Raw genomic sequence first — 23,888 nt, 5'->3', positions numbered from 1 at the left:
CGCTAGGGGGCGCGATATGCCATTCTCATTACGAGTGATCTCTTTTTTCACGCTGTACGCCATCTTGTAGCCTGAAATTTTCTTTGTTCGTAAAGAAAATTCGATTCAGTAAGTAAAAATTCTTTTATAACAAATTAAAAGAGCTTTTATAACCAATATCTTAATTTCGTTTATTCTAATCGATTAACATGACGTAGAGAATTTTAAAAAAATTCTATTTCATTGTGTCTTTGTCATTGATGGAAATGATCAAACGTGCATTCAAGATGCTTTTGATTTATTTTTAAATGCTAAGCCGTTAGAAAGTTTCTTTATTGAAATTAATATGTTTTCATTTCATATTTTGTTGTTAAAAGTCTATAAATAGCAAATAGAGCTGAAATAATGAAATGGAGCTGATTATTAATAGTTATTGATCAGTTTCATTGGTGTCATGCTTGATTCTAAATTTATCATCATTATCCGGTAATTAATTGGAGATTTAGGACGATTTCTATCAATTTGTCATTATATTTTTACCATTATTACCATATATTTATATACAGTATCATGATAAAGTTGTATTTTTATAATTATATGATTTAAAATTTGAAAAAAGTGATATTTATATCCTAAGAAACTAATTATAAAATGTTTTTACCATATGAAATATGATAAAATTGTGTTTTTTATGTATTAAAATGTATTATGTATTATATATAATGATATTTTTTTTTAGTAAATTGATGTATTAAATTAAATATTTTTAACTGAAAATATACTAAATTTTTAATAAAATTATTGGTAAACCTGCAGTTTATGACAGTCAAAATTAACTGTATAGATATTTTAATAATTAAAAAATGTCTGAATTAGTTTATTATATCTATTAGTGCTGTCGCATGTTTCCTTTTTAAAATAAAATTAAAGAAAATGTGCAGTATTAATAGAAATAATTACAATTATTTCTTACAGTTTGAATATTCTCAAATATTAGAAGACAATTATAGATATATTAGATTTTTATGTTATATATATTTTTATAATGTAAAAAAATTTGTGGTTAGTATTGACTGATGTAAACTGCAGAATTACGAAATTGTGTTTTTTGTTTGTTTAACTTATTTAAAAGTAGTGCAAAACAATGTTGTTATAGTCAAACTGAAAAGATTTAATAGATTTAAAATTTTGAAAAATATATATAATTGTTACAATTTTTTAAAATCTTATCATATTACAAGAATGCTGAACAAGAATTATGAATGCTGTCATCATTGATTTTTGTATGGAGGCTTCTATCACCTTTAATGTATGGTAAAATGGTGAAAGTCTTTTGTAAATTAATGTGTACAATGAACAATATAAATATGTAATAAAATAATAATACATTTTATTACATATTTAGATTACATTAATTATATATTGATTTTAATTTTAAAAAGTTTCTAGATGTATTGTATGTACTGTACATCTAAATCATGTTCCACCTTTTTCCAGCAAATTTATCGTTTCCATGCTAATGTTTTCACACATCTTTAACATTTATTATCAGACAACTGTACAAAGAATAATTTCACTTAAAACTGTAAACAAAAAAAAACACTTACTCCAAAAGTTTAAACATAATGGTTCATATTACAAAAATTTGAAAATGTAACATTACTTAGATTTTTAAATACATGTTACATAGAAAAGTAATGAGTCATTTGAAAACAAATAAAAATACAGTAGAGAGTCGTTAATCCGAATCAATTGGGGACTGGGGTTGTTCGGATAACCGATTATGTACGAAAAAATATATTAACCTGTCTGATGTTCAAATTTTTCTCCCTTGCGTGTTGCTTCGTGTTGAATTTTCATCGATTTTAAGCCTAACGAAAATTTTTATAATAATAATCGAGGCTATCGTATCGTTAAAAATTATTTCTTTATTTTGTACAAACAAAATAAATATATTGAAGAATATAAAAACATGAAAATTATACTTTAGAACAGAGGTTCTCAAACTTTTTTGATCCACTGTCCCCTTTGTTCCATAAAGTTATACCCAACGCCCCCTAACCCATCAGTGACCCCAACTTTTGTCTTTGGTCACCGTTCAGTACACTGACTCCAGCGCCCCCTAAATTTACTCACCGCCCACAAGGGGGCATCATCGCCCACTTTGAGAACCCCTGCTTTAGAAGTAAATCTAGTATCAAAAACATTCGATTCAGCACAACACAGTCCGACTGAAAATCGTTCGGATAACCGGGGTTCAGATTAACGACTCTCTACTGTAGTTGGAAAAATACGAGGGCTATTTTTTAAATAAGGTTTGTTTGTGAATGAAAGTGAGAATAATGCGCAATCACTGCAGTATGCATGCGCTTCTGCTCTGAGCAAGCTTGGCGCGCGTTTTGACGCTATTTGCAGCCATATCGTCTGTCTGTATGCTGAGCTGTAGAAGTTTAAAATGTTTAAGAAAATCGAGTCTCCCGCCGACTGTGAGATACGATCTGTTATTCGATTCTTGAATGCAAGAAACTTTGCAGCAGCGGAAATTCACCGTCAGATTTCTGAAGTTTACTGTGATAATGCTACGAGTGACAGTAAAGTTCGAAAATGGGTAAGAATGTTCAAGGATGGGCGAGTTAATGTGCATGATGAGCCACGCCCTGGCCAATCTTCTCTGATTTCTGAAGATTTGATTCGTGATGTGGATAACAAAATTCGAGAGGACCGAAGATTCACGATTTCAACGTTATCAATTGAATTTCCACAGATTTCAAGATCAGTTTTGTATACCATTGTTTCGGAGAAACTGAATTATCGAAAATTGTTTTGTCAGTGCGTTCCAAGACTGCTTTCTGACGATCACAAGACAAAAAGATTGGACGGTGCTTTATCGTTTTGACTCGATACGATCATCCACGCAGTCCAGACCTTGCACCCAGTGATTTTCACTTGTTTCGATACTTAAAGGAGTTCCTTGGTGGCAACATTTCAACGACGAAGAAGAAGTGAAAACTGCAGTCGTGGATTGGGCTTCTTGATAGGCGGCAGATTTCTTTGAAGTCGGAATTCAAAAAATTGTTGAGCAGTATGACAAATGTTTAAACAAAATGGAAATTATGTAGAAAAGTAGATAAAAGTATGTAGAATATGGAAAAAAATATATTTTAATGATATTTACAGTATTTTTCTTCGTATTAAAAAACGGACCTTATTTAAAAAATAGCCTTCGTATTACATAATTTTGAATCCATTAATAACAACTCAAATTGCTTCTAAAGTACACATGAGAAAAACAGATATCACAACATATCAAAATACCTAAAATAACTACAACAGTGTACACAGATGTCCAACCATATCCATCTCTGGTTAAAGTCCCTTCTAAACACTACACAACTTAGTAATGTGACTTTAAAGTATTATATAGGCACTCAGCATCCTTGGAATGATATGCCCATTTTAGATGATGATATATTCTAAGACTCTTATACCCTGTTCACATTAAGCATTTCAATCAAGATTGTGATAAGATCAGCGACTGTGCCATGGTGCGGTCTCTCTTGGCCGTTTCAATCTCAACTGAAATGAGGTTCAATCGCAATCAACCCAAGAGAGATCCAGTCATAAGAGACGTTCCCACAATCCCAAATGTGTGAGAAGAAACAAGATGGCTGCTGAACAAGTGTCAGGCGATCAACAGAGAAATAAAGATATTTGGAGAGACAATGAGATTTGGCTATTATTAGATATATGGCAAGAAAAAGTATTTATTTCTAACCAAAACTTCCATTTTGTTTGTTGGTGTTTGTGACTTATCGAGTAGTTATGTCAGTTTTATCATTGTGTGCAATAGCCTGGTTTTTCTGAAGCGAACTGCCTGTGTGAACGGCTCGACGTTTGACTGGCGACAGTTTCAATTGAGATTGTGGGTAAATCTAGATCAGGGATGGGCAACCTGCGGCCCACTTCAGCATAAAATATGAATAAATATATGAATTTCCAGCTTAAGGAAGTATGCAGCAAAAATTCAAATGTTATTTTCTGCAACTTATGTTTGTGAATAGTTCTTCCACAATGAATTTAGTAAAAATTAAAAAAGAAACTGGCTAACAGACATATCCAAACTAATTTAAAACTATCAGTGACTAATATTTAACCAAATATTTCCAATATATTACATTTACATCAGTTCCAGAAGCTAAATTAAGTATACCTATGCTAATTTATAATTATATATGAATAAATAATTGTGATTTACCGACTTATTTTCCTCTTTTCTCTTGTATTTGGCCCTTACATAGAAAAAGTTGCCCATCCCTGATCTAGATTAAAGTGAGTCATGGATTGTGTGTGAATGCAGTATAGGTCATTGACATCATGAATTGGGCACTGAACACAAGACCGTGTTATTTATCAAACACCTGGCTTTTTCCACCTTTATTAGTTGATTAGCTGCACATGTGAATTTTTACTGTATATTGAGCACTGAACACAAGACCATGTTATTTATCAAACACCTGGTTTTTAACCTGGCAAACATTTAAACTATAAGCTTTCGTCATAGAAACGGCAAATTCCATCAAGAAGGAGAAAATTCACATGTGCAGCTAATCAACTAATAAAGGTGAAAAAAGCCAGATGTTTGATAAATAACACGGTCTTGTGTTCAGTGCTCAATATACAGTAAAAACACAGTTTCAAGAACATTTAAATCATGAATTGGACAAATAGTCTTAGTATCTTCTAATTTCTTGTCTATTCTAGGTCAATACAAAGGTCAATACAAAAACTGCTAATGCTGTAGATTTTATAATTGTGTATTTGTGCTCTTTAATCCTAATATTCAATGATTTGGATGTTGCTCCAACATACTTCCTTTCCATCCCAAATTTTCTGTCCCTAACAGCACCCGCTTTCTTGACTGTACTTGCCAGGTAACATCACTAGGTATGTGGTGCAAGGGACTGGAACGCAACATTCTGCTGTTTTTCCTGAAGTATGTTTTGTGATTCAATTTACGTTGAATGTCAAAATATGCAGACTGGGTGTTTGTTGCTACTTTAATAGAAATCCCAAGTGGCAATTTTGCTGCTATGCAACACAACCCCTGGAATTATTCAAATGAAATGCACAAACAGTAGTAAAAAAACTAATAAGTCATACCACAACAAAAACACAATTAGTCCAACATTACAAGAACTAATGAGTCATATAAGTAATTAATACTTATTTCTATTTTTGTCCAACAACAAAAAAATTAAGTTTATAAATTACTTAATAGCATAACATGCCGGGATGAATATAAAAAGTGTGACTCACATTAACCAATTAACCGGTGTTATTACCATTAACATTTGTGAATATTTTTGTAACTGTCAGCTTGTTTTGAATAAAAAAGAAGCTTGAAGAAGGGCCCAGAAGGGGTTATGAAAACGTTAGCAAATGTTAATTGTAATAACACTGGTTAATTGGTTAATGTGAGTCACACTTTTTATCAGTTTATAAACTATGCAACACAAAAGATACCATGAGGTCTATAAGACCAAAACATAAAAAACTAAAATATCCTAAACCAATAAAGCAATGTAAGTTCTTTTCCATTAGTATACAAATTTATATTGAAATGACAAAAGAAAATACATAAAGCAGTAACCTGAAAAATTAATCATTTTAATATTATACACTTTGAAATGTGTCTGGGGACAAAATGACCCCAAGCTACCTGACATCGATTAAAACAGATGCTATGTTTGTTGCTTGTTATACAGGGTAATGGTAACTCTGAAAGTTTTGCAATATAGGAATACTAAGTCCTGAAACAAAATATTTTTTACTTATGTTCAAAGTACTCTCCTCTGGCCAAAATACTGACACAGTTGCTCCTTCCAAAAATGAAAAGCACAATGCTATTGATTTTTCTGGAATGCAATCAAAATACTCTGTTATGGAAGCTTAATTTCATCCTCTTTGTTAAATTTGCAACTACTCAAATGTTTTTTGAAATTAAAAAATAGTCAAAAATCACACACTGCCAAATATGGTGGATGTTCAATGATTCTGATATTATTAGCTTAAAGGAAACCAACACTCTTCTTGGTGATGTGTGATGAGGGATTATCATGATGCAAAATTAGACCTTAGATTTTCAGTGACTTCAGAATTCTAGGAAAACAAACTGTAGTATACCGATTAGCTTTTACCGTCTGCTCCTCATAAAGCTTAATTGCTTTTGCCAGTGCTAAGGAAAAAAGCAGCAAACATGACTTTTTTTTTTTTTTATTGCTCTTTGACTTTTTAGTTAGAATTGGATCATCTTTATGGAACCATACCGAACTTTATTGACATGTGAGACAGTCATTAAATGGTATGTATGTCTCATCATCTGTGACAATCTTAGATATTCTGACATGCCCTGACTTTTGGAAATTGTCAAATTATGAGGTATCCATTGAGGTACTACTTTTTAAACCATAACTCCTTAAGCAGAATTTCGCAAACTGCAGAGCTCTATCTGTGGTCTCTCCTGTATCATTTCATTGGTACATCTTTGGTCATCTACAATCATACATTGGATAGCTGTTACATTTATAGGAGTCACTGCTGTTTGTGGACATTCTTCACGTGGTTCATTTTGGAAGGAAATACGACCCTTCTGAAATTTTTTATACCACCTAAACATAATAGGAAAGGATGAACATCATCTCCAAAAGCCAATTTCAATCATTTATAATAGTCTGTCATTCAGTCCAACACAAAACATAGTAAATCATTGCACAAAGTGCTTCTCTAGAAAGTTCCATTGTTATTGTTTGAAAGGAGGTCTGGTCTCTCTCACTTAGATTAAGGGAGATTGATGAAACTTGTTTATCCATAATGTGTCATATGAAGTCTATTATTATAAAAAAATAAACGCTTTAATTCATCATGGATGGTTTACTTGAATTGCAAAACTATAGTATCTTTTGATCTCTTTGCAAACTTTTGAAATTATTTCTTATTGAAGCCAACATATATGGATTGGGACCAGCTTTTGTTTATTCAATGTTCTTTTTGAAACACTTATTCTATTTACATATTTGTGTACATAACATGGTGCCATTATCATACACTTCTTTATGCAAATTAAATATTTTGGTGTTTACCCAGTTTGATGCAGAATTTAATGTTGATTCATTGCTAATAAATAATTTGTAGTTTCAGAATTTCAACAGCATATATTTCAGTACTTTGACAGTTTTGTTTTAATCCAGCTAAATACAGGCATCTACTGTGTGTCAAATATGTTTAAGAAAATGTTGTAATTGTGTATATGCACACATTCAAACTGTTGCCAGTAGTGTTACCAGTTTTAAATTTACAAGTTTTGGTATAAAACCATTAGAAATGTAGGACATCAATAAAAAATTTAGGACAAAATTAAACAATTGTTTTTTTCATTTTACACAGGTAATAATAATAAATTAAAGAAATAACATTTTTAAAAAGAAAAACAAATAGCCATTGAAACAAGTACAATTGAAAATTGTCTTTTTAATTAACCAAGAAAAAATTTTTGTAAAGGTGATTGGATAATTATTCTAAAACATCAATATTTCATTAAAAACAATTAATGGTTTATACAGGTCATTAATTATTGATAAATTGTTATTTTTTAATAATACTTAAAACCTATTATTATATGTTTTCAGACAGAATTGAAAATAATTTTAGTTTAATATACAGTATATGCTAACTAAATATCCTACTCAGCTTCTTAAACAATAAATCATCCAACACCTGTTGCTGAGAAAATGTTTATTAAAGAAACATTAACGTTTTCAACCTCCTAAGATAGGCCATCTTCACATGTACCAGAAATTTGAACGTATTTAACATTTAAACAGCAGAACGTTTGAATGCTTTTTACATTTAAATTTAAACAAAATACTGGGTAAATTAACAATAAATATTAAATACACTGAATTAACAAATATAAAAACAATGTAAATAATGTAATAAAATAAATACACAAAAAATGCCACTAAGTGGAAGGGCAGGAGCAGATTAAGAATTTTTGTGTTTTGGATAGAACTTCCATACGGAAGTTAGTCCATCTGCATCTCTGGCGTTAATACAACCACGTTTTAAACAAACCATAGTTTACTTTTATATATTTCGATATTTTCTTCGTGCATTGCAAGTGATGGAGAACACATAGTCCTGAGGATAGTCACTTCATTCCACTTGACCACCGAGTTCTCTGCTTGTGCCATATGGGATAATACTGTGTTGCAGTGCTCTTTGTTGATATCGTATTTGTGCTCCTTAAGTCTGGTAGCTAAATTATGTCTTGTGACCCCAGTATAGTCCTTCTTAATTCCTGATTCTCAAACGGAATTCTATATATGACTTCTTTTTCTTCTTTTTAAATCATGTCTTTGTCATTTCTTAAAATACTGTATACATTAGGTGCTCTTTTGAAAACCATTTTTGAATACTTTCTGTCCAATACTTGCCTCATGATTTTTTCGATGTTTGGATTATAGGTGAACTTGGAGCTTTTTTTTAATTAAAATGATTTGCTTGAGTTCTTATTACATTGCCTCCTTCATGTCTTTTAATTAGCCCTTCTATTGTGCTCTTTTTATATCCCAAGTTTGAAGCTGTTTCTTTAATTCTATCAAGTTCTTTGATCCATGTTTCTTTAATAAATGTTTTCTCAGCAATAGGTGTTGGATGATTTATTTACTAATATATATGTTTTGTTCATTGATTCAGATTTATTTTTCTCACTTTCAGTCATATCTGAGTAAAATATTCTATTGATTACCACTTAATCAGAATTAGTGATGATGAATCAAAGTTAAAATATTTAGAAACAACAGTTTTCAATAAAACTTCAAATTTCATAGAAGGACATTGATTAAATACAAATTCATGTACAAAACCTTAGATAAAAATAATTTGTGTTTGTAATGTCGAAGATAGTAATGATTCAACATTTTATCGAAGCTCTTATTAATTACTGTACCATAATATGAAAACTAATTATTGATGTCCAAATATTTTCATTTTTGAAGTAACTTTTTATAATAAGTTGTTACAATATTTAAATGATAGTTAATAAAATTACAAGATCAGTTATGTCAGTACTATTTGATAATCTTATTTATTGTTCTTAAAAGATATCAAGATTTATGTTGTAGGAAAATGTTTGTGGATAAAAGTACTCTTAAACTAGAAAGACATACACAAATAAAAAACTATTATCTCTCTTTGTAAACTTTCAGGTTAGTTTGAGAATTTTAAAACCACTTCTACCATCCAAAGGTTTCACTTGATGATGACTTTAGGTTTGGATGTTAGTAGTGCTATTTCAAAATTGTCAAACGCACCTGAAAGTTTACAGAGAAAAGAAAGATAGAATGTTCGCATATCTTATTTACATTGCAGTGTAAATCAGGAAAAAATTATTAATTTGTTGCTTTATGAAACTGTCAATATTGTTGTCATTATAAAAAAAAGATAGAACATCAGATTGTATTTATTACTTTCCTGGCTGTTATACAGAGGAAAAGTATGGCAATCCGACAAATATAAAAAGTACTACTCACATGAACCAATTAATTAACCGGTGTGAAAATTAAAACTAAGCCTGAAGAAGAGCCCAGAAGGGGGTTACGAAAACGTTCGTCACTCAAACGTTAATCATATTCACACTGGTTAATTGGTTCATGTGAGTCACACTTTTTATATTCATCCCAGTGTGTTGTGTAGTTAAGGAGCCGGCAAAAAATGACATCCCCAGATTTTTAAATTTTTGGACTTAGGACATCTTGAAATGTTGAGAAATGCAAAAAAAAAAAAAGTAATCTGGGTAATATCTGTATATATGGATGTTAGTATGTGGGGGGCATAAATTTTGTTTACCCAAGATAAGTTGGCATTTAGTCAAGACTATTTCTTTTTTAAAAGAAAAGAATGTCAATTCATTTCTATTTTCATAATATGTTTAAATGAGAAGCATGATAAAGTATTTGACATTAATGCTCAATGAAGTATTAAACAAGAATGTTAGCATTGCTTTAAATCGATTAATGATGATGATGATAACATATCAATAAACAAGAGTGCTGCCCATTATTATAGAAAGCTATCATTTTTACAACTAAAATAAATCATTACAGTAGTCATATCAAAGGTACCATGAGGATGAGTGCTTATTTTCACAGTTTTTGTGGAAATTAGAGAAGAAAACAATAACAATAATTGAGTTCTCGTTACTTTTGTGTTACTAATGTGGTACTAATCAATTTCAATCAATTAGTTCAATTATTTGTTCCATTGTGTGCTGATATACCCTCTGAAATTAATTGTAGTATCACTGAGTCAGATAAATTTCACATCAAAAACAACCACATCAACAAGTTTGCGGTGTGTGCTTTAGGCAGCAAAAAATGATAACCTATAAATGAAGTAAACCTACTAACAAGTGCCAGGAATTGAAATTTAAATGACAGTATTGAGTACAAGATTAAAATGAAATGATCAACATATTAAGAGTAACATCCTATATAATTGGATGATTTTAATGAAAAAAAAAAGACATATTGTACATTCTGTTTTTATGATACCTGTGATTTTTCTAAAATATTTAAATATAATTAAGATTTTAGCCATATTTAATTTTTGTAACAATTTTTGAAAAGAAAAATTTAGTTTAGATTTAACGAAATATTGAGATTAATTATCATTTATATATATTCAATTAAAATGGTTTGTTTTATTTGAAGTAATGATTGAAGCATTAATGTATACTTAAAATTTTTATCAAAATGTAGTATAATTTTATTTTTTGTAATGATTTCAGAGTCTCAGTAATGTCACGATATAGAGATAATTGTCCACTGGACTGTAAAGTTTATGTTGGTGAATTAGGAAATAGTGGTACTAAACATGAATTGGAAGAAGCATTTGGATATTATGGTCCTCTAAGAAACGTATGGGTTGCTCGTAGTCCTCCAGGATTTGCATTTGTAGAATTTGAAGATCCAAGAGATGCTAGAGATGCTGTTAGAGCATTAGATGGAAAGTATGTAAAATAATAATTTGTAATTGACATCATTGTATACAGTTTAAAATTTAGAATTATAATAATTATCCCTCCAACTGCTGTATAACCTTTGGCTATAATTTGGCAATAATTTGTATCAGGTTTGTTGTGGAAGTTTATATTTAGAATTATATTTCTTTGTATAGAATCTTGTGTGGACGTCGAGTCAGAGTAGAAATGTCATCTGGTAAGTCAAGACATTCTTTCCGTGGACCCCCTCCTCGTCCATTTCATCCAGAAGATAGATGTTACGATTGTGGAGAAAGAGGTCATTATGCAAGAGATTGTAAGCGTGTTGGTGGTAGGCGACGACGTTCAAGGTAAAAATTTTGCTAAATTCTCTATTTAAATGTTACATTTTAGATAAATTGAAAATCAAGTTTGTTGGCTGTAAGTGGATCACATAAATCATTTAATTCGAAAATGTAAATTTTGTTATTAGGGAATTTTGTGGATCAGTCGATAAGTGGAACCTTAACACTTTGATCTGCTCCAATTCGATTTTTAACATTATTTATTCAAATTGTTTAAAATTAAAACATCCTGAATTAATCATTTGGCTATACACTAATTCAAACAAATATTCTAAATCAGAATTCTTTTGTTTTACTTTACTTTCTACACAATACATAATCTAACTTATTTTTTTTTTACCTCTCATTCTTGTAAAAAAAATTATAATAATTTATTTGACCATATCTTGTAGGCTAAAGCAGCCTAGTAAAATTCAACTAGTTGCTCCAAGCTGCTGGGGGTGACTCCACTAAATACCATTGACACAGCTACTACAACTTGTCATGTGATCTACAGCAGCCAGTACAACTAGTCGTGTGATCGACAGCAGTTAATCTGAATAGTCTTCAATCGTCCACTTAATCCTTCCAAGTTATCGTCCATTTAACTGCGACTAATATTTGCATCAGGCCTGTGAGCATGTTGCATCTCAGCTGAGCGTTGCTTCTATCTCCGGTGATTTGATCAACATTCGATCAGCAGGTGGTTCCTTCCTCTAGATTACCTTCTAGAGGGTCGTCAGGGTCGGCACTTCATCTCGGCTCATTCTGCTGCCCCCTGTGCTCAACAAGAATTTTAAATTAATTTCAAAAAGATTCATTAATATTGTGGATCTTGTATTTCTTTAAATTTTCTGGTGAGTTTGATTCATAAAAATTTTTAATATTGATTTATGTTGATAATTTTAATTGAGCACAAGGGGCCAAAGCAGCACAAGGTAAGTGATAAACTGGAGCCAGAGGAAAATCAAATAGTGGCAGGGAAAACAAATATTATTCTCACAGAACATTTTTATACAAAAGGCATCATTAATTAAAATATTAAAGCTTTATTATTGCTTGAAAGCAAAGTAATTTGCAATAACTAGGCATATCTGCAATAGTATATTTTCAGATGTTAATAGTTATTTTATTTATTAATTTTTTAGTAATCAATATTAAATATTGCCTAAAAGTAAATGAAGTGCCAATTTATAGTTTAAAATATATGGAAGGGAAATAAATTAGAAGTAGTTTCCTGTACCACTAATAGTAAATTTCTAAACCATACAAATTATCAATATTCAGTAATATACTTTCTCAGTATATATGATAAACTTCACTAATATAATGATTAATTTAAGCTGTTGCAAAGATTATTTTTAATGTTCAGGATATTTTTCTAAGTATTAAACATAATAGAGCATGGGTTTTTTTTCTATTTTATGACTCAGTTTTAAAATAGAATGATATATTAGTTTCATTTTGAAAAAAAAAAATTAGTTTGAATAAAGCTTAGTAATCCTTTGTTTCTATAGGTTTAACAATTATGTTTTCATTTGTCACTTTAATTTATCTTCATTGATAAGCATGAAAGTTGATTTTGATAAATAATTTTTTTTTATTAAAAAAATCAGTTCAAATTTCTTAAAATATAATTAGGATTTAAATATTGCAACTGTTAGTATATCTTTATTATTAATAATTGAAATAAATTTTGTCTGTTAAAGTCATATATATAATAATACATCTGTTAACGTTAGATGGGGGAGTTCATTACTTATGACATGAACATTTATACCAATCATGATATTACACATCAATTGTTATTCATTTTAAATTTTATTCTGTTTCATGAATGACTTGTTTATTATTTATTGTAGCAAATATAAATCTTGATGATATGAATTCTTTATAAAAAAAAAAGTGCAAAAGAAATTTTTATATCTGATAGATTTAATAGTAATAAATTTATTGAATATATCAGAATATAGGCACACTGGATTTATATAAAACTTGAAATCAAGAACTGATTTCTGGTATTAAAGTATAAATCATTTGAATGAATATTATATATTTATTTGAATGAGGTGTCAGAAATTGGTTTTTGATTTGCTGTTTTATTTTTAGTGGGATGTTTAATTAATTAGTTGAACATGTATATAATATATATTTAAATATTGAATAATTCCTTTGATGTCACTGATAAATATTTTAAAATGATAAAAGATAAATAGTTACAGAAACAAACTATTAAGAAGGTTTAAGATATTAAAAAGAGATATATTGTTTGTCAGATAATGTACTATAAATGTATTTAAATATCTCTGTCAGGAGCATTGCCAGCTTATAGATGTGACATCAACAGAAAAGATGTAAATTAAATATTAGCTTTGTACAGTTTTTTTGCATGCACTGAATTCTAATTTTAAAAAGAAAGCAATAGAGTATCTACATCCTGATATTTTTAATATTGTCTCCTAATTATTAATTGAGTTAAAAATTTATCATCAGATTAAAAAGATTTAGAAAAAAATTAGTTTGTTTTTTTTCTTTTCATTAATTCCTAATTACTGTACTTTCTTGTTATTTTTATTTCATTTCTATACTAAGTAATATTAAACTATTTTACTGAAGCACATTTTGTCTTTATGATGATTCCTCTGTACTGTTTTCAAATTTTCATTTTTCAGCAGTTGAGCAACAAATATCTAAAAATTAATTTAGAATTTTGAATATTTAATAAGAATGATGATATAATTAATTTTTAAAAACTATAATAGAACAGTTTAAAAGTTTAATCTTTTGATGAGCTTGAAAAATTATTAAAATAGTATATTTTTGAAGCTGCTTTTATAACAGTGAGCTAGCAGTTAATTTTATGTTGATGTTAGATATACAAATTGAAGATTTGCATATATAATAAAAACAGATATTCATGACTTTAATTTTCTAAATAGTGGTCATTGGCAGTTTTTGTAGGTTAATCAAATATATTTAGCATTCTTTAACAAAAGAAATTTTGAATATTATTTGAATTACAGACTTATTAAAACAGTATGTGATTATTTCATAAAATGAAATTGCAATAAAAGTTAATTACTATAGTGAAAAATAAGGTAATCTGTTAGATGGTAATATAATGAAACATTTGCTTGCTGCCATCAAGGATCCAAGTTTGAATCATTTCTGTATGTGATTTTTCAATGATGATTTTATTCCCCACAAATCATTTTACTTGTTGATTTCATTACTACTGAAACTTACACACACCGGACAAAACCTGGTACACTGTGTACTGGTGTTTTTTAGTAACAGTAACAAATCCAATCTTTGAAATATCTGTGAATTTAATTTACAGAATCCAAATTGTTAAAAGCATTAACTTGCCAGAGAATGAAAATAATTCATTTTAATGTGTCTTTAAAATGAATTATTTTAATTCAAGAAATTTTCAAATTTAGTATTTTGTATTTGTTTGATCAATGTAAACATTATCACATTTTCAAGTTTAAAGTAGTGTTTTAATTCTTAAAATCTGTTATTTAATCCTTATTATACAACTGTGCATCCCTAAGCATTTGAATAATATCAGTAATACCCAAATACTTTCTTAAATGCTTTTTTTAATTCTATCAATTCAAATATCATAAATATTTGAGACTATTTAGGAATTTAGAATTAGTGGTTTTGTTGCTTCCTGGGCTTGGTTATTGTGTTTTTATCTTTTAAATGAGCTTTGCAGTCTATAAAAACATACTTGTAGATTTTATATAATTTATTAAATTTCTGATTCTTTCAGGAAATTAATATCATTAAGAGGTCTTAAATCTTTTGTAATTAGAGATTGTTAATTTAATTTTTCCATTTTGTAATTTCATTTACATTTCATGCAGCATCTGGATAAAATAATGTTTATTTGTACGTTCAGTTTAAGCACAGGATATTGCAGTTTTAGAGCAAAGCTTGATAATTTGGCACCAAAATGATGCTGAATTATCTGTGCTAAGTATTGTTCCAGAAATATTAAAATTTCATAAATAATTCATAATGCTTAGATATATGTCAGAATGTTTTGATACATTAGAGTTTGATGTATCAATTTGTTTAATGTGTTATCTTATCTTATTATTGGATTTAATTTTAAGGTTGTTTGTCTTCTATATACAGGATGGCAATAGTTAGGGATGTTGTTAAGGGTCCTATGGTAAAACATCTATTGTACAAAATTCAGCCAAATTTGGAATAATTATTCTTTCAAACATGGGCTTTGAAAACAAAAGCACACATTAAATATTAAAAGAAGTGGGTTAATATTGGACAGAGCAGATGTGCAAAGATAAAGCTTAGGAGGTTATTGCAAAAGTTCTTCATTTTGAATGATGACATTTCACTCTCTCACACTCAATGATGAATAGTAATGGTGATTTTATACCAGTGATATCTCCTCTTTGTTTGTCAGTATAAAGTTTTTCAAGAAAAAGAAATTTGAGGGGAAGGCTTTTGTTTGGATTGCAGTGAAACTGAAAGGATTTAGTCAAGTCCTAATCAGAAAATCAAGTTTTGCTATCAGTATCCACTGCCCATTGATATTTAAATGAATGTATTTGATGTTGCCTGATTCCTTACATTCAAAAGAACTATTCTCAAGTAGAATGTGTTTTCTGGCATTGGAAGATCTTGTGGAATGATGAGATACTCTTTTATCTGAAAGGCACACAATTGCCACATTTGGGCTGTGAATAATCCTCATATATTTCAGAAGACACTTCACACTTACCAAAAGTTATAATGTGGTGGTATAGCTTAATGTGCTATTAATGGCATAATTTATCATTTATTTGTTCTTTGAAGAAAATCGTTCAGCAGAACCATTGACTTGTTCTATTGCTGTTGTTAGGATTGAGAGATGCTACTTAATTTTGTTGTTCTACAATTTAACAGCAAAGATGTCTCAACTTTACATGTTCATGCATGATGGAGCACCATCTCACATTGGATTGCTGGTACAGTTAGTGTCACAATGACAATTTGCAGAAAACAGAGTAATTACTTATGCATTTCTCACGGTATGGCTGTCTTATATTCCTTGTGATTTTTGGTTGTTGGAATATCTAAAAGCATGATGTACCAAGGACATGTTCCTGATTTAGTAACTTCGAAAGACATTAATACTAAACATGAGACAAATCAATTCGGATCTGTTGCACTCCACTGCAGAAAATGATGTTCAAGAAAGCAGTTCATAGAACATTGAGGGGGGGACATATTGAACCATATCTGTAAATTAAACCCACCTTGATACTAATTGCAATATGTAACAAAATAAAACTTGATTTGTAGTGTCTCTTTTAGCCATTACTGTCTAATTCCAAAGTTCTCATGTTTCCAGTGCCATATTTTTCCTGGTAGCAAAATTTTGTACTAATTTTTTTTTATAATCAAAACTTTATATTCCTGAGTACTTTCACTAAATTTGGTTGAGTTTTAATATATATTTCACCATGGGGCTCTGAACACCACTTCTTTGCAACCATCCTGTATTGTTTAAAATTGAATTTCATCTTCAATATTTAACACTTACATTTCAGTGTGCTGCTTTATTGTTGTTAAAAATAAGAAACCACAACCCATTTAATTGATGAAATTTATTGCTTGTTGACTTTTTTGAACAATTGCTGCTAAAAAAATTTTATTTGATACTACAGATTACATTTTAGGAAATCTTTTAGCAACTATGTCATTTTTTATTTATAAATTTTGATATGATTGTAATTTTATTTTATTAGCATTGTAATTTATGCATGTTAAGTATGGATGGCAGTTAGAACTTCTTTCTACACTACATTTCAATTGTTTCTAAGCATCTCTTGAACATTAAAATTGTAACGGAGAAACAACCCAGGGTGATTAGGCAGTACAGCATTATAAGAACCTACAACACCAGCTTGATAGTCTTCGCTTCAAGCCATCTAGAAGTAATGTTCTGCAATTTGTGAATGCGGAGAGAACAGATTTTTTTTCCTTATCTTCATTCTATACAACATAACTACTCACTTAAACACTCCAAAATGTGAAAGACTGTTTTCCAACAATACGGTATTTCTCACATTCGGAGGAAAGTGCGATGGTCTTGGGAGGTTCGATTTTATAGATTCTATCAAGTAATAAACGAATTTTAAAAAGAAATCTTGAAATAGATTTACGAAAAATAATTATCACTGGTACTGGCTACTAATCTTTACCTCCTGTAACAAGATAGTCATTATAATTTCACAATTTACAATGAAGGAAATTGTTATATTATTCAACTCGGCAATATGTAAGAAAAATTATAAATTTCATTAGAATTAATCTATAATTATATATAAAACATCAATAATAAGAATTTTTCTATTAATGTAGATCTCGCTCTCATTCCCGCCGCTCTCGTTCTCGTGGACGTTCTGCCAGTCGCAGCAGAAGCAGAAGTAGGACTCCGGCTAGTCGTAGTCGTTCAAATAGCAGAAGTAAATCTCAAAGCCGGTGAGTAAGTATCACAATATATTGCAGAAATCTTTGTCTCTGTTCATGTAATGTTGTTTTGAGAGCAGTTTCTGCAATTGTTGTGTAATATTTTATATATATTAGTATGTATTTGAAATCCTTCATAAGAAATTTAATTCATTTAGTAAAGAACATTTTGAATATGGTTCAATATACTTGTCTATTCATTTTATTATTACTTTATTTGAAATAATTAAAATATATTCTTCAGAGATTGAAAAGATCAAATCAAATTTTATTACAGTTGGCTTGCCTTAAAATGATCATAGATAAAGTGAATTATGCCATTGTCACGATTTCTATTTTCATGTGGTAAAGTGAACAAAAATTTTACCAGAATTTGTTAAACCAAACTATAAATTACCTTCACAACCTCCACGAAATAACACTATTTCCAATAACAGTTGATTTTTACACTTTTTTGACATGAACAGTAAAAACTGATACTGTAATAAATGTTTTGCTTTGAGTAGAATAGATTTTCTTCTGTTAGTAAGCAAAAAGACAGGTTTGATCTCTGATTGTAAAGCAATTCAAATGTGGTTTTAGTGGACCATTCTACATATTCAGAAAAAGGGGTTAAAACGTTTAAGGATGCCCATTCCTTTAGTGGATGCAGTCTCATGCAATACATACTTATTTGCATATTAGAGAGTGCACACAATGATGCCAGGTTTTGCTCCAAAAATATTTTCTACTTTTTCAAACAATCTTCAACAGAAAAAAATCACAGATTTCTGTTAGCTTTATGTTGTTGAGCCATTCTGATATACTGCACCACACTTAAACTGCAAAAACTTATCTCCTCTTCATTCAGTTTGATTTGAAAACCATACACAAAACAAATGAAAGTTCTATAAATAAATTTAACTTTATTTAGTAAATTTAAAATAATATAATTTAGAGATATTGATCATCTGTTAAGCCTAAACTCTATAAATTATATGACCTCAACCTTAGTATAATGAATTAATTTGTTTCCCTAGTGATTCATATTAACACAAGTTGACTGTATCTTTATATAGATGTATAGACACTAAGAACCAAATTTTGACAATACTGGAGAGTAATAAAAAATGGTTTTTTCTTTTTATCTTGCTAAGATAATAAAATTGAAATGGATAAACGGTTGTTATTAGAATTTGTGTTTATTTCATCTAGAAGTTAAAAATTTACATGAGTAAGCACAAAAACTTAACTAATTCCAAGAAAGCAAGCAGAATCTTTATTCTTTCATATAAAAAAATTTGTTTAAAATTTATTCTTGTGCAATATTTAACATGCTCAACATTAATAATTAAAAAATCAAAAGGATACAACTTGCATCAGACTTGTTGAATGATACTCAGACTACTGCTGAATTAGAAAATTTTATTCAGTCTTAGGTTGGGCCTTTAGCCCTGCATGTGTGCAATTGGACATGGAGTCCACAAGATAAATAAGTGGACCTATATCTAAAGAATAGTAGGTGTTCACATGACCTTCTGGCAATATCCATAGACCTGTTCCATGCAAAGAAAACATGCTCTAGAACAGTGTTCCCCGACCTTTTCCTACTTGCAATGCACCTATGTCTCAACACGGCACATCAAAATGTTATTCCTCTGAAAAACGTATGATATGATACTATTGATAGAATTTCGTACTGCCATAAACCTGTTATTATTATTATGTTGGGTTTTGTGAGTTATACTCAGTTGACACCGATTGCTGTATACTATGCCAGACCAGAGTAACTTCAAAACAAGACAAAATTTAAATAAGTGTATCAGTGTGTGTGTCTGTATTCAGGAATTTTCTAACAATATGACATGTATTTAATATAGTGGTCTTCTGTAGTGTGATTGTATCTGTTTCTATTCAATTTTAATGTTCCCAGGCTTTTGTATGTAACTTTGTGTAGCATATGTGGTATGACACCTGTAGAGGAGAGAACGACAGGTATAATAAGCACCATATCCATCCTCCATAGATGTCTTATTTCCTGGGTGACTTCTGTGTACTTGCTGATTTTTTCAGTAAATGTGTTTTGTACATTGTGAGTGTTTGGAACAGATGTTTATAAATGTATGTCATTTTATTGTGTTTGTCAATGAGTGTGATGTCTGGTCTGTTGTGGTAAATTGTTTTGTTATTATGGCTATTGTACATTTTGTGTGTGTTGTTTTCCAATACTGTCTGTTGAATGTAGGCCTATTTGTAGTATGGTTTGTGTATGTCTAATAATTTGTGTTTCTTTGCAAGCTCTTGATGTATTTGCTACTTGATTATGTCTATGTAAATTATCTATCCGTGCCAAGAGCTTGCAACCAGAAGTGATGTGTATATGGTTTCTGGCATGATGTGACATTTTCTGCATGTGCCATTTGTGATTGTTGTATCTTTGAGTATAGTTTTTTTTGTAGTTATTAGTATTTATGACCTGATCCTATATGGCAATCATGAATACTTCCGTCTCCCCAAAGAGGCATCTCCAGCTAACCAACTGTTTGATGCAGTTTTGTCAACAAAATCCTTGGCTAGGTCATAGGGATATCTGCCACGAAGTGCCTTTCACATCCATGATTGCTTAATGGTGTCTATGTCTATGTTGTGAATGTAAATTTAATGGTGTACTATTTGAGTCTACTGAAGTTACTGCTGTATGTAACTGTGATGTTTCTTGTTTTTTGTAGAATAACTCTTGCAGTGTCTATATTTGTTTGTAATGGAGGTTAACTATGGTATGTCGATCAGGCCACATCCGCCATCTTTATGTGGAAGGGTTAATCTTTCTATGGCAGATTTAGGATGATAATGTTTATGCTTAGTAAGTTTTTTCTTGTTTTCATTTGGAGTTGCTCAAGATCTGTGTGAGTCCAATGTATAACTCCAAAAGAATAAGTGAATACTGGGACGACATTGTGTTTATTGCTTTAACATTATCTTATTTCATCAGTGCTGCGGCAGAGAATGAAATACAAGCATAATAAACATAGCAACTGTGATAAAAATATATAAATAAAACTTGAAATTAATAGAATGTGTGAAAGTTCACGTCACACCTTTCACCTTGTGATGGCACACCGGTTGTGGAACACTGCTCTAGACCATTGCACCCTTGAACTCTGTGCACCAGGCATGCTGGTGCACAGAGTGTACTGTGATTGCTGACCACAACTTTTTGTCTATTAACCATTGACTTTGTTCCTTATTACACTAAAGATGATTTTTTCTGTTCTTTTCCAAAATCTGTGGTTTCCATTCTGGCATGTGACTATTCATACTAATTTTGCAATTTCCTGCATATAGTTTAATGTAAAACAGTTGCAAAGTGGCCTGTATTAAATGAATCTGTCAAGAAGTTGTTTTTCACAGGCCTCTTCAGATGATACTAGTCTCACTCATAAGAAATAATTTTTGTATGACAGTTATGCCTCTTAGATAGGCAATATGGATCATTTTTCCTGGCATTAAGCACTTAGATTCCACTCAGCTTGACAGTTTTCAAAATTGTGGCTCAGCAAGGTAGGTTTCCTTTTCAAACTGAAAGATGTATGTTTTCCCCATTGTGAGAAATAGTATGCGATTACTGCTGTGCAGCAGTTTTAAATAATAGTGAAGTTCATATGCTTATGCACATCATTGCATTCATTTGCTAATTCAGTGCCTGGACTGTGTAGATCACGTTGTTTTTCAACATTATTAAATTAACATTGTTGAATATAGATGACCTGTTCAGAACATAAATATCATTTATAATAGTTGAAACATATGAAATATTAGTAAAGTACTGTTTATTCTAATGATTTGATCCTTTCATCTCATGAATAACTTTACATAATTTTTAAATTAAATCACATCCATTATTCCTTTTTTATTAAAGATATAATAGAAACAAATTATTAGAATGTAATACGATGTAAAATTATACTTTTTTCGTATTATCTTCTAGATATTGTTGTTAATTTAAAGCCTGTATTTTGATTACAACAGATATTCAAATTAATCACTTTTCTTTGTATTTTTAATACAGATCTCCTAGAGGTGGTGGACGCGACGTATCTCCACCAGGATCCAGATCTCCAGACAACAGAAATGGTTACACCAACTGAGAAAAACTGCACTAATTTGCAGTTATTATCACCTTTTCTTCTTTCTGTGTATCACATAATATACTTGCATGTGAAAGTGTTGTTTTCTTAGATTCTTTAAAGTGACTTTTCTGTCGTGCTCTATACTATGTCACGTGTAAAATTTTTTAAGTTTGATATATGAAATGACTCTGTGTTAGGAGATAGATAACTCCTTAAGTATAAAGCATGCCTAACAAATCTAGAAGCTCAGATTGTTACTGTAGTATTCTGCAAAATCATCATGAATTTCATTGGGAGTGTCATGTTTTTTTCTCTTATTAAAAAATTAAAACTGTTTCATCATCAGCTCCCTTTTAATGTAGAATAATGTCATCTTTGGGACCATTTTCAAATAAACTTTTTTATGAAAATTTGATTTGCATGATTGATTTCATGCTCTAGTAGTAGTTAACATTATCACCCAGAATATCGGAAGCTTGTGCATAACACAAATGTCTGTAACTTACATACAGAATGGATTTAAAATTAAATTACAGTGTCATCTTTGGGACCGAGATGCTTTAAAGAGAATAATAGGAAAGATCTTTATATAAAGGGGGAGTATAAAATTATTTAAATGTATTTAAAAGTTAATTAAGATCAACTTGAATTGTTTGCTGTAGGTAACTAGAAACATACTAAAATTACATCTGTATCAATATAATTTTCTCAGGAATTAGATATTAATTATCAACAAAAAAGAAAGGTATTTTCTATTAAATTCTTTCTTCAGATATGATAATATTTGAGTTTTGTTTGTTGCAAATCTAGGATTTATATAAATATTTCAATAAATATAAATGGATTTCTGTGACCTTTCACAAGGTCACAGAAATCCAGGCAAGGCCATGACATAACTTATAATTTTTTTATTGGAAAATGATTCTTGTGGAATCATTGCCCTGAGAACTTTGCTAGGAGCAACTAGCTTAGTGTATTATGAATTAGTTGCCAAGTGTTTTTTAAATTCGTCATCATATAATCACTTAGTATGTTAAATAAATGTTTTTTGCACCCATAATACAAAATGGCAGTATATTAACAATTGTTTGTATGGTGACAATAACTTCCTTTTCTATTTAAATAAAACAAAATCTCTAATTATACTTTCAAGCTTAGTAGTACTTTTATGAAAAGTTAAGCAAATGTTAAAAATCAACTTAATGAAAATTAATTTTATGATGGTAAAATGAACTTATATGTTAATTTGATAATGGTGGAACAGAATGTTCTGTTGCAGAAAAATACCTTTTCTACAAGTATGAAATTCCTAGCTTCAATGCCTTCTGAGAATTTTGATAAATATAAATGATATATATATATATATACACAATTTAAAGCTTTCAACCAATTTTATAGAAGCATAGCTATGGATGACCTTCAGAAATTCTCGGGGACAAATTTCCGATTAGGAGGAAGAAATTCTAATATATAAATAAGTGATTTTGTTATATTCTATACCAATGGATGGGAGGTCAACTTATGCAGTATTCCCCCTTCGGTGTAGTAAAAATAGTACAGTAAAACTTGTGTAAACTGAAATCATACAGTACTGCATATATTTTCCAGTCTTGCAGGTTTTCTTTTTAAGAAGAATGCACTCTGTTCCGAAGCAATTTTTTTTGTTTAGACAAGTTTTGTTTTTTTGTATTTCGCGCACAATCTTAAGTTTTCATTGAAATACAGTAGTCAACCAACTATTTGTACCTGTATTGATTTATCAGTTTTATTATTATAAAATTAATAAAAAAAAACTTACATTTTAAAAGATTTGATTTTTTGTAATTTTTTGGTTTTATGATTATATTATTCTAAAATCTGATACAAAAACTTGCTAATATTTGTAATACATCTGCAGTATTGTTGTTATGACTAATGAGTAATTAC

The 23,888-nt window shown here is 29.8% G+C and overlaps 1 protein-coding gene across 1 annotated transcript; it reads left to right on the top strand.

Annotated features, from left to right (window-relative positions):
- LOC136974840 (serine/arginine-rich splicing factor 3-like) lies at positions 1-22,372 on the top strand. The gene is made up of 5 exons (XM_067269840.1): positions 1-108; positions 10,826-11,047; positions 11,215-11,388; positions 17,746-17,865; positions 21,902-22,372. The coding sequence occupies exons 2-5, from the start codon at positions 10,836-10,838 to the stop codon at positions 21,978-21,980; spliced, it is 585 nt and encodes a 194-aa protein (XP_067125941.1). The 5' UTR covers positions 1-108; positions 10,826-10,835; the 3' UTR covers positions 21,981-22,372.
- Positions 22,373-23,888: the final 1,516 nt, after the last annotated feature.

The sequence above is a fragment of the Centruroides vittatus genome, unplaced genomic scaffold, assembly GCF_030686945.1.
Source record: "Centruroides vittatus isolate TY-2023 unplaced genomic scaffold, ASM3068694v2 contig_10, whole genome shotgun sequence".
NCBI classification, from domain to species: domain Eukaryota; kingdom Metazoa; phylum Arthropoda; class Arachnida; order Scorpiones; family Buthidae; genus Centruroides; species Centruroides vittatus.
The sequence above is the reverse complement of the archived record's forward strand: the minus strand, read 5'-3'. Positions and strand labels throughout refer to the sequence as shown.

Coding starts and splice junctions, on each gene's coding strand:
- LOC136974840 (XM_067269840.1), top strand. CDS start 10,836: ATGTCACGATATAGAGATAATTGTCCACTGGACTGTAAAGTTTATGTT. Junction 11,048..11,214: donor GTTAGAGCATTAGATGGAAA/GTATGTAAAATA, acceptor TTCTTTGTATAG/AATCTTGTGTGGACGTCGAG. Junction 17,866..21,901: donor AGAAGTAAATCTCAAAGCCG/GTGAGTAAGTAT, acceptor TTTTTAATACAG/ATCTCCTAGAGGTGGTGGAC.